Source organism: Callospermophilus lateralis, chromosome 3 (assembly GCF_048772815.1).
Source record: "Callospermophilus lateralis isolate mCalLat2 chromosome 3, mCalLat2.hap1, whole genome shotgun sequence".
NCBI classification, from domain to species: domain Eukaryota; kingdom Metazoa; phylum Chordata; class Mammalia; order Rodentia; family Sciuridae; genus Callospermophilus; species Callospermophilus lateralis.
Window position 1 is genome coordinate 10,400,142 of NC_135307.1, and position 12,668 is coordinate 10,412,809.

General features: G+C 37.5%; 1 protein-coding gene across 4 annotated transcripts in view; it reads left to right on the forward strand.

The window, feature by feature from the left end:
• The first annotated feature begins 99 nt into the window (after positions 1-99).
• The window catches only part of Atg2b (autophagy related 2B), a 66,369-nt gene continuing 53,800 nt past the window's right edge, over positions 100-12,668 (forward strand). For 3 of the 4 annotated variants that reach the window (XM_076849689.2, XM_076849691.2, XM_076849690.2), the window contains exons 1-3: positions 100-660; positions 9,966-10,128; positions 12,321-12,473. In XM_076849689.2, coding sequence (XP_076705804.1) covers positions 499-660; positions 9,966-10,128; positions 12,321-12,473 — 478 coding nt within the window. In that variant the 5' untranslated portion in view covers positions 100-498. Of the gene's footprint in view, positions 661-9,965; positions 10,129-10,404; positions 10,447-12,320; positions 12,474-12,668 lie in introns of those variants that run through there. The other variant, XM_076849692.1, reaches the window with a different exon arrangement.

The window sequence follows — 12,668 nt, forward strand, 5'->3', positions numbered from 1 at the left end:
CTTGGGCTCTCCTTCCCGCCTACCCGGCCCCCAATGTGGCGTCATTTCCGCTTGCGCCTGGTCGCGCGCGATGAGGCTGCGTCTCGCGAACGCGCTGGGAGCGCCCCGGGGCCGGGAGCGCGCCTCGTAGATGACAACAAATTCGTCGTGCGGCGGCGGTGGAGGTGTCTACCTCAGCCCTTGCCTCCTGCCTCGCGCTGTCTTGCACCCGCTCTGTGGACCGACGGTGACCCGGAAAGCCGCCGGGCCTGGGGCGACCGGCACTCTTCAGCACCTGGTCCCCGCCGGGCCTAGCGCGAGCGGTGTGGCGCGGGTGATGGGGTCGCCCTGAGGGACTGTGGCGCCGAGCGGGCATGCAGGAGCCGTCCAGGGCTTAGACCCGCCGCGGCCTGGGCCCGCCGGCCGCGATCCGAGGTGCCGTCGGCCTCGGAGCCGGAGCCTGGGCGCGAGGCCGGAGCCGCCGCCCGCAGCCCCCGCGGCCAGCTGCCAGCCCTCACCATGCCGTGGCCGTTTTCGGAGTCCATCAAGAAGAGGGCCTGTCGGTACCTCCTGCAGAGGTACCTGGGCCACTTCCTGCAGGAGAAGCTGAGCCTGGAGCAGCTCAGCTTGGACCTCTACCAGGGCACCGGCTCCCTCGCCCAGGTCCCCCTGGACAAATGGGTAAGCGCGGCCCGCCGGGCGGGACTCGCTCCCGGTCCTCTGGCGACGGGACGAGCGTCCTCGGGGTTGGCACGTCGCTCCCTGCTTGGGGCTGCTTGGACCCAGGTGTGGCGGGGCTCGGGGAATTGTGTCAAGTGTGGTGTTTAGTCTGTTGGCAGCGAGGTCCGTCCCCAGAGTCACGTGTTCCAGAAACTTAACAGCTGTCAAGGCGTCTACACCGTGGGACTCGCGAATCCGGGCCGTGGGGGCCCTGGGGCAGGCCCGGGCCCGGGAGCGAGGTGGCCAGCCCTGGCTGTGGGGTGGGAGGGCCCGTGGCCGACCCACCCGTCGTTGGGTGACATTCCGGAATGATGAAAGATGAAGGGACCGTTGGGATGTCGGGACCCCGGTTGGTTATTTGGGGGTGGCTGCGTGCACGCCGCGCTTGCCTGGTTTTCTCCGAAGCCTTTGCCATTTGGAAGAAAGTCGGGTGGGAGCTTCCTGTGCCGCTTTGCCTGCGTCGCTTGATTACGTGTTTTCAAGGCCAGCGTGTGTAGCCAGGTGGTGAGTGGCCGAGTGACCCTGGTAGTGCCACAGTTGTTATGCCTGCGGACTTCACGTCGCAGACGTAAAAGCAGGCGTTGGGAAAGCGCTGAAGTTGCGACTCAGACGTTTTTATAGTCTTATTTATACTTGTCGCCCAGAGGCTGTGAGTTGACTCATAATGCCTTAAAGCTTTTCAGGTGTATCCGACTCACCACCTGCCGTTGTGTGGGCACCTGTGGGTGAGACGTGTAGTATTTTACTTAAAAAGTCTGTTTGGCCTTCAGTTGGACAAGGTTAGAGTGGCTTCTCCCCTTAGCCATGGAAAAGCTTCAATTATGGTAACAGCTTATTAGGACTCTATTAATAATTTGTGCTAAGGAGTATGAATAAGCATATAATTGTATCAGTAAGTAGGTGACTTAAGCTAGAGTCTTAAATTAGTTTAAAGAGCCCTAGTTTGAGTAGCAAAAAGACTTAGTCCTATACCAGGGTTGTCCAGGTTGCCAGAATTAGCCAAGTGATAGTGGAGGTAGAATTTATTTGAGGTCAGTACATCATATTGTACTTCTATAGTATAAATGCAATTCTTACCAAAAGATAGAAATTCAGATAGTTATTTTTGAATTCAGCAACCCATCATTCTATATTTTTGGTACATTTGGAATGGAGAATCTTGAAGGAGGAGGGTTGGGCATTTCCTTTTAGTGTGTTGGGATCAACCCAGGTCCTCTCACATGCTAGGTAAGTTTTCTACAACTGAACTTTATCCCCAGTCCTGGACATTTATCACATGTCTTTAGTAAGAGAAATGACTAATATGCATTATTCTTTAATGTCTTCATATCCAAAAGATAGGTATTATTTCCATTTTATAGAAGGAGTTAAATAATTTGCTCAAGTCACATAGCTAGCAGGTGATACAGTGAGAATCAAAATCTAGTTCCTAAGCCTATGCTTTTTTTTTTTTTATTACACCACATAGTTTATGAGGAATCCAGTTAACAAAGGAGCTGAACAGGTGCTTCACAGAAGAAATACGAATCGTCACAAATATATGAAAAATGTTCAACTTCTCTAGAAATTAGAGAAACACAAAACTACAATGAGATTCCATCTCATTCCAGCTATTGTTATTTGTATTCTTGATAATTTTTGTATTATCAATACAAAATTTTGTATTATCAAATAACAATAAATGTTATCGAGGATGTCAGGGTGCAGGGGGAAAGGTACACTCATACATTAATGGTGGGAGTGCAGTTGATACAACCACTGTAGAAAGCAATATGGAGATTCCTCAGAAAACTTGTAATGGAACCACCATTTGACCTACTTATTCCACTCCTTGGAATATACCCAGAGGACTTCAAATCAACATACTACAGTAAAGCAGCCACATCCATGTTTATAGAAGTTCAATTTACAATAGCCAAGCTATGGAATCAACCTAGATGCCCTTCAGCAGGTGAATGGATAAATAAAATATGGTATATATACACAATGGAATATTATTTAGCCATAAAGAAGAATGAAATGATGGCATTTGCCAGTAAATGGATGGAAATGGAGACTATCATGCTAAGTGAAATAAGCCAGTTCCAAAAAACCAAAGGCTGAATGTTCTGTCTGATTTGTGGATGTTAACACACAATAAGGGGGAGGGGTGGAATGGAAGAATAGAAGTTCATTGGATTAGATAAAGGGGAATGAAGGGAAGGGTGGGAAAATAGAAAGACAGTAGAATGATTCGGACTTAACTTTCCTATGTTTTTATTAGAGTACATGACCAGTGAAACTCCACATCATGTACAACCACAATAATGGGAAGTTATACTCCATGTATGCATAATATGTCAAAATATATTGTCATGCACATCTAAAAAGAACAAATAAAAAAGGAAGCCAATTAATGTTTATTGAGCATCTATCTATGTCAGGCAGTGTTCTAGGCTTTTTCATTTCTGTGGTTTTATTTCATCCTTATGGGAAATCAAATGATGATATTTGAATTTTATACATTGACTTCAGGATCAATGGCAAAATAATTTATGACTAGACTTAATTTGAGGATTGTTGTGTTCTTGTAAGGGTTATGCCAACTAAAATGCTACTGTCAAAGTTTCCAGTAATATTTGCTGCTGTTTATTTATTTTAGTGTGATACTTAGCTATAACTATTCAAAATTCTGTTTACAAATTCAGTTGCCTTTGATACTTGCTTTTACTGACTTTTATAACTGAAAAAATGATATCTACAAAGATTCATAAATCCTAATGGAAGAATGCATCATTGGCTACATTACTTTTTTTTTTTTTAAACCTAGGAATTCAACTCCAGGGCACTTTACTACATCCCCAGTCTTTTTTTTTTTGGATAGGGTCTCATTAAGTTGCTCAGGGCCTCAGTAAGTTGCTGAAGCTGGCCTTGAATTTATGATCTGCCTCAGCCTCTGGAGTCCCAGGGATTACAGGTGTGTGCATGATGCTTGGCTAATGGTTCAATTTTTTTTTTAAATGTTTTAATTCTTAACTAATTTATGCATAGAATTTTGTTGAGATTGGCAGTGACAGTCCCTTCTTCCCTGATCTTGATCAGTTATTCTTGCTAATTAATTGGAAAGTGCTACAGAATAAAAAATTAGATTTTTTTTTCTCCCTAAACTTTTTGTTCAGAAAAAGTTTATATCTCTGTACAGATTTAGGTTGGTTGGGATAGTCTTTACATATTCTTAAACCTTTTGTAACCTGTGTAGATAATGTCTTCTAAAAACAGACTGTGTTTAAATAGACAGTGTTTTTAAAAAGTCATTGTTTTCAACAACAAAATCATGGAACAATGGAAACATTTTCAAATATAGTTTTAAGAAGTATTCCCTCTTTATAGTACAGGTATCCTTTGAAAAGGCGTTATTTTCTTTTTCACTATTAAAATATTTTTCTTATTTTCAAAAAACAGATTAAATATATTGTATTTTTGGGACCTGCAGGTAGCATATACTAACGGTAGCTGTTTATCATCATATAAATGTTTGGCATATTTAGAACTACTTATGCTGTGGAAAAGGGAACTGCTTATTGCAAAACTCAGCTTTTAAGAACCGGATGAAAAGAAAAATCAGGAAACCAGAAAGTTATTTTCACACACTATCTCTTTACAAAGATTCCACCATTTAAAGATCTGTTTTTAGTATTTAGAATGTAAGCCTAAATAAGTTTCAGTATGCTGAAATGGAATGTTCACTTGAGGACACTGCTCTTAACTCTTCTCTGTTGTGGAACTGCTGGTCAGCTCTGTACAGATCTGAATAAGAGTACTAATGCTTATTTATATATTAACTTGTAGTACAACTTTGTAATATAACCATTGAGACATTTAATGTAGAATATCTGATTTTCTTCTTACATCCCTATGAATCATCTTTTACACTTCCATACACACACACACACACACACACACACACACCCCACTTTGGAGAGAAGTACTTTAAACAGTTCCTGGTGGGAGGGGGAAGGAGGAGCAAGGAATGGCTCCGCAGTTGGAATGGGCTGTTTGATAGTTTCATGAGTTCCTTGTCTCTAGAAGAGGGCAAAACATAGAGGAAATCTGCTTGGTAGGAGGTTAGATTTAAGACTCCCACTCCAAACCCTTTAAGAATATATGACTTTAATTTTTTAAATGGAAGTTCTTCCATGAATGAATTAAATGCATGTGCTATTGTGAGAGGCTTAGAGATCTAATAGTGAACTAAACGAAGACCCTTTTCTCATAGGAATTCAGTGTGGTACAAGTAGATAGATATTAGCAACTCAGTACACCAAAGTCTTTTAAGTTCAATTTAATAATTTGTTTGCTTTGATATTTATGTCTTATTGGTATATATAATAAAATTGTTTTCAGTTCTAGAAATATTATTACCATTATTTGCCAAATGCTATAGTAGAAACTGGAGTGTGGCCTTTTTTAAAAAAAATATATGCGTGAAACTCATTGATGATAACAGAAAGCAAAATGGCTTTAAACAGAAGAGCCTTAAGGAAATCTACAGGAGGGCATTTATTTGCTGAGAATTTCAGGTGGTTCTACTTTTACTTTAAGAATTTTTGAATCACATGGAAGTACTTTAGTGAACTAGTGGGGAAAATGTCACCAGACTACACAACAAGGGGTCAATTTGACCAAGTTAGGTTTAGAAGTTTGTTCTGTTCATAATGTAGAGTAAACTTTGGATTTGCACAGGTTGAATTTCAAAGTACCTTATGAAACAAGACAGACATAAGGGATTTTTGCCCAAGTGCACATAAGACTGTAAGTGCAACCTATTTAAATATCATGTAATTAGGCAAATTGCAGCTAAGTAGTACAGTGTAAATTCTTGAACTACTTTGTTAACATCTGACACATTTTCTTTTTAATGTTATTCTTCAGTGTTGTAATAAAATTTTCTGAAGCATTATATTAGAAATTTTAAGTAGCCACAAAATTGGGACAGAAATTTTGGTTTGTACTGAGAAAAGAATTCCTCAAATCCATTTTCTTAAGTGGTTGTCTAATGTTAACAGATTCCCATTTGCAAAGGCTAAGTCATTGTTTATGTACACTTAAAATGTTTGATGTATTTTTAATTGTTCACTTTAATTATAACACTAATATGTTTATTATAAAGGAAAAAAACAGAAAAGAAATATGTAAAGTATGAAGTAATAGTACCTAATCCTATCTCTTCCAGAGAGAACAATATGGCATACAAATTTCAAATTTTTAATTATGGAAATAATATATGAAACAAGCATTTTTGAACTTAACTTTTTTGTCTTACATGGGGGTGGGGAATGAAGGAGGGACTTGAGATTGGAGTGAGTTTAAGTTTTACCATGAAGAATTTTGAGAGGGCTTTGAAATATTCAAGTAGAGATGACAGGAGGCATAGAGGAGAATTGGAGTTGATAAAGACTGGAGCACCAGAGGGAGGGAGTCAGTAGTCACTGAAACTGGAAATAGATGCAAAGTAGGTGCATTAGGTTGAGAGATATGGCTGAAGATAAAATACCAACATTTTAAGTGGCAAAGGGTTGGAAAAAAGACAAGAGTGAAGTGTCACAGAAGCCAAAGGAAGTTAGAATTCCAATATGGGAATAGAGGTGGTCTTAGGTCTAGGTAGGGATGAGAATATCAGGAAGAGGAGGACTGAATGTTGTCATTGCATTTGTTAGTTATTGATGACTCTAAGAGAAAGTTCAGAGGAGTTAGGATTAGAAGGTAGATGGTAATTTCTGGTTTGAGCAAATATCTAATTAGGCTAAAGAAAGAAAAATGGGATTAATGACTAGAGGAAACATGGAATCAAGGTAAGGGGTTTTAGTTTACTTTTGGAAAAATAACTATTATTAAGCATTTTCCATATCTATATACAGTAACTGGTCACTTTGTCATACATTATTTTACTGTGAATTGGGTAGTAAACATTTCCTTTTTAATATTCAGTAACTTACTTAGGCATAGTAGTAGTAAGCAGTACAGCAAGATGTGAAACCTAAATCTGACTTCTGTGTTCTTTTTGTACATTGCCTTTAAACATATAAGAAACCTCAGCTTCTTGGACATTAGCAGCACTGAGTTCACCTGGGAATCTGTTAACATGAAAATTTCTGGTCCCTTGCTACAGATTCTGATTCTAAAAATCCAAGAATTTGCATTTTTAAATAAGCATCCTAGAAGAATCTGATGCATATTTTCTGACTGTATTCTGAAAATCATTAGTACTAAAAAGATGGGAGTTTTTTTTTTTCCCCCCATTTAGGGCTGGGTTTATTTTTTTTGCTGAGGGCGCGTACTGGAGATTGAATGCAGGGCCTCACACACGCTGGGCAAGGCCTCTACCATTGAGCTACAATTACAGTATGTTTTTTATTTGAGGTAGGGTCTTGCTAAGTTGTCCAGGCTGACCTTGAACTTGAAGTCCTCCTGCCTCAACCTGAGTTGCTGGAATTACAGGTGTGTGCAACTTCACCTGGCCTCCATTTAGTTTTAAAAGCCTGGTCTGCAAAACTGAGGCTACATTTTTGAGAATTATGATACGTTAGGACATAATTTGCTTAGCCTTCTCCAGAATCTTCCATTGTAAAAATATATTTCTCTTTTAAATTTTTTTTCCTTCAGTGATTAATGGACTTTTCATAAGTTACTTATTTTTCTGGTCCTCAGTCAGCATATCTATAAAATGGGCACTCAGTACCTAATTCAGGGGGCTTTTGTGAAGACTTAATGCAATAATTGAGGTATAAAATAGTATAGTGTAGTGTCCTGCATGTAGTTGGTGCTAAATATTAATTGATCTAAATAAGTTCTTGCAAATTTTTATGCACTTTTTGTCCCTATTTGAATTCTGATGCTTTGATTTAAACTAGTGAAGATATATTCTTTCCCTAGTTAATCTTGTGGAATTATGTATTAACAAGGAACATGTAATTTAAAGTTTGCTTTTCTTCCTACTGCTAGGCACACCTTAAATTCCTAGTAGAGCTCATCATTGTACTGTGTAGGCATTCAACATTTTGACACTGTTTCCTTGGTACCAGGAACTATGTTGGTCACTTTACATGTACTTTTTCATTTGTGGTCACAATAACCCTATGAAATGAATACTATCCCAATTTTATGGAGAGGAAATTGAGACTTGGAAGTTAGGAACTTGTCCAAAGCTACCCAGCTAGCTAAGTGATTTCGTTAGGACCTGAAAATGTGCTATGGTTTGTTTTTTTTTTTTTTGGTACCAGGCACTTGACCATCAACCACATTCCCAGCCCTATTTTGTATTTTATGTAGAAAGAGGTTTTACTGAGTTGCTTAGCACCTCACTGTTGCTGAGGCTGACTTTGAACTCATGACCTGACCCCCCCCCCCACCCCGCCAGCCTCCTGAACTGCTGGGATTATACCGCACCTGGCTGTGCTATGTTTTAAAGGAGTGGTCCTCAAACGTGTTTGCTTACTTAGCCCTTAAAAACATTGAAGCAAAACAAAATAATGTATTCCTTATATATTTTAAAATTGCCTTAACATTTTTTCATAAGTTAAATAATTGTAGATGATAAATGTTGTGTCATAAATATTGATATAAAAATGTAGTTTTTTTTTTTTTTTTTTTTTTTTTAACCAGTAGGGTCTCAATTTCTACCCTTTAGCCACTTAAAAGTGTCAAAGCCTGGAGTAGTAATGCATGCCTATAATCCCAGTGGCTTGGGAGGCTGAGGCAGGAGGATTGCAAGTTCGAGGCCAGCAGAACAATTTAGTTGGGACCCTGTCTCAAAAAAAAAAAAAAAGTCTGGATATGGCTCAGTAGTTACGTGCCCCTCGGTTCAATCCCTGGTACCTAAATAAGTAAGTAAATAAAAGTGCTCAAACAAACTTTTCATTAATAGTTGGAATTTTAACATCTTTTTTCATTAACTTCATATTTCTATTTTCCTCTCTAGAATTGTTATAATTTGTATATTTTATGCTTAAGATTTATTGATCATGCTTCCATATTTCTTTAATTTCAATTTGTACCTTTTTTATTATAATCATAATTAAAAGTTTCTTGTTATTATTTCTTTTTAAAATTTTTTTCTTTTGGTACTGGGGATTGAACCCAGGGGTGCTTAACCATGAGCCACATTCACCTTGCGATCCTCCTTCCTGCCTAAGCCTCCCAAGCCACTGGCTTTATAGGGGTGTGCGCCATGGCACCCAGCCTGTTATTATTTCTTTTGCATCATATGAATACTTTCTAGTATAACATTTCAATTCCTTGAATGATCTCATCATCATTTTTAAATTAGTGGTAATTCTACAGCTTACCATATTTACCTTATCAATACCTTCTTCAATAATCATTAGGCTTTAAGTGCTAAGATTTTTCCTCTGGATTCAGTTGGTTATAGTTGGTTACACTATAAGTGTACAGTTGGTCAAAACAATATAAATGTATTATACATTTTGATAATTAAAAACTTATTAGAAATAAATTTCCTATTTATTTTCTGATGAGACACTCCTTGAAGATATATAATTGATATATTTTCTCATGAGACACCCACCTGTTATGGTAATGTGTCCTTATGCTTAGTGTATACCATTGGCTGAACTATCTATAGCCTCATGCTTAGATAACCTTCAAAATGAATATGGATGGGTTGTTTCTCCCTATACTCTAATTAATTCATGTATCCTTAGTCGAATACACTTAAACCTAGAATTCAGTACACCCCAGCATAAATTTCATTCTAAATTTTTAAAATAGATATAAACTTGAGAAATACTGATATAGTAAGTAAGAATTGAGGAATTTTACAGTAGCAATATAATTTAGTTTTTGGAGTTACTGGGATTGTCGTGTTAAAATAAATAAAAGCATAAGATAGGAAAGACCAGAAAATATATTACTGGCCCTGCTTCTACATACAGTTGCCTCTGCATGTGTTACTTTGTTGGTTAACTTTGAGCCTCTGGTCTCAGCTTAAAAATCAAACTTTCTCTGGAGGCCTGCTGTTAGTTAGCTCCAGGTTAGCTTCTGTCATGTGCTTAAAAGAGCCATCTATTTCCTCTGTCATTCAACTCGTCATTCTTTAACAAAGTCTCTTGTGTGTTGTATACATCTTAATGAAAACCAAATCACCTTTTATCTTGGTCTCTGCTTTCTTTTCTGTGCTTATTCACAGGTATGGGCATATTTATATCTTTGAAAAAGTTAATTTTATGTTCTTTGTGTGATTCCAAAATGAATTTGGTTTTTCTCTTTAGTGTCTCAATGAAATCCTGGAGTCTGCAGATGCACCTTTAGAAGTCACCGAAGGATTTATTCAGTCGATTTCTCTGTCAGTTCCGTGGGGCTCCTTGCTACAGGACAATTGTGCACTGGAAGTAAAAGGGTTAGAAATGGTCTTCCGACCTAGACCTCGTCTAGGTAGGTTGTTATATGTTCCTGTTTTATTTGCTTCTATTTTTACCCTACAGAGATTGAGAAAGTAGCTTGATTGATTTATTGATTTTCATTGTGTTTGTAAAAATTTCAGTTGATAAAGTATTAGGATTTGGTTCTTTGTAGGATGTGTGTGATGAAAATTCTAAGAGTTGTTTCTTTCCCTGTTTACTCACAGGAACTTCAGTGTACATATACTTTGATTTATGTAATTATTTGTTACTTATTATCTAAAGTTTTAAAGATTCAAAGTATTGCCACTTAACAAGGAAGAGTACTCAAAGCTATTCTGATATAAATAAGGTGAGCAGGGAGAAGGGAATGCTCTTCTTGAGAATGTCTACTTATAAATGTAGAAAAAAAAATAGGATTGATAAATTTAGAGGAAAAGTATGCAGTGATAAAAATTTTAATCATATACTGTATGAAACTCCAAAGTTTAAATTTTGCTTAGTAGAATTATAGTGATCTGTATTTTGAAAATTGATAGTATAATTATGGAGGATATCCTCTTTAATAATCTGATATTTAATTTATCAGAATATTCTCTATTTTAACTATGATGGGTATATATAATACTTCCCTATGAAAAGTCAAACTTTAAAATATTTTTTCCTTTTAAAATATTCCATTAAGAGGACTTGTAAATTCCAATTTGGAAAGCAGTAATTTTTCTAGTAATCTTCATTTATTTTGAATACCTAAGGAGGTATGATGGAATTTTCTTAGGAGGGAAAATCTGAAAAGAATATTTTACAGTTCATTTGTTTCCTCCGTAAAAGATGTTCCTTTGTATTACCTACACTTATGCTAATTTCCAAAGTTATATCATCTGCCACCTCTGCCAGATTTCCTGTTGATCCCCTCAGCTAGGAGATGATTCTTCTCTTGGCTTTTATGATGTTTTCATTTGACTCTCAGTAGTCTTCTATTAATTCTTCTTAGCCATGCTGTATTTCTTCTACTACTTGTAAGCATTCCGAGGGCAATTCATAATTCATTTTTCTATGCTCTATAGCAGGTTAGCAAACTCTGGCCTACAAGATAAATCAAGCCTGTTACCTTTTTTTTTTTGGTACTGGGCATTGAACTCGGGGACACTTGACCACTGAGCCACATCCCCAGCCCTAATTTTGTATTTTATTTAGAGACAGGGTCTCACTGAGTTGCTTAGCACCTCTCCTCTGTTGCTTAGGCTGGCTTTGAACTTGCAATTCTCCTGTCTCAGCCTCCAGAGCCACTGGGATAACAGGTGTGCACCACTGATCCCAGCTTGTTAACTGTTTTTATAAATAAAATTTTATGGAAACACAGCCATGCCTTTTTTATTTACTTTCTACTTTAGCACTATTGTAGGAGAGTTGTGATAGAGAACATATTGCCCACAAAGCCTAAAATATTCAATATCTCACCCTTTATAGAAAATTAATTGCCTCTCGCTGGGTGTAGTGGTACACACCTGTAATTCCAGCACTAGGAAGCTCAGGCAGAAGAGGCCAGCCTCAGCAACTTGAGACCCTATCTCAAGTAAAATCTAAATCACCCCACGTAATCTCCAGAAACAAAAAAAAAAGAGAGAGAAAGTTCATTGAACCCTGCTGTGTAGTATTTAGAACAGTAACATACATGTACAAAAATAATTCTTGTTGAATGAGTATATGAATTAATATTTTCTAAAAGTAAAATATATAGTGAAATCACATATCGCTGGAATTTTGCATGTGATCTGCTTTTGTAAGGTGGTATTTAAATCTCAAGAGTAATTTCTAGAATGTTGTTTCCCTGTGTAATAATACCCTAGTGTTAAAAATCTATTTGAGGCTATAATAACAGATCTGCACAATACATCGGAACTAGAAAAAAATGATTGTTTTTACAAAGCCTCCCTAAACTCATTAATTGACTTTAAAATAAGTGTCATAAATGCAAACTTAATAACTATATATTAATAATAAATCTACTTGAAATATGTTAATTTTAAGAAATGGGGGAGGGGGACGTATTAGGGTAGGTATGACATTGATCAAATTGTATTGTTACACTGTATGCATGTACAAATATGTAGCAACAAATCTCATCATTATGTACAACTATAATGCAGCAATAAAAAAAGTGGGAAATTCAAAGAAATGGCATTGTTGAAATTTTGAGAAATTATTAATCTTTATTTTCTGTAGCAACTGGTTCTGAGCCTATGTATTGGTCAAGTTTCATGACCAGCAGTATGCAACTGGCAAAAGAATGTCTTAGCCAAAAATTAACAGATGAACAAGGAGAAGGATCCCAGCCTTTTGAAGGGCTTGAAAAATTTGCTGAAACCATCGAAACAGGTTTGACATTATTTGATCATCTCTAAAAATTCAAATTTTATTTAGCAATTTAGTACCTTAATAACAAGTCTTGTATAAGGCAGCCCTCTTGGAGTGTTTTTTAAAAGAATTAATGTTCTCATTTCAGAACTGTACAATTGGGGTTATTTCATTTAATTGCAATTATTTCCCTAGTCTCTCATTTGTTTGATTTAT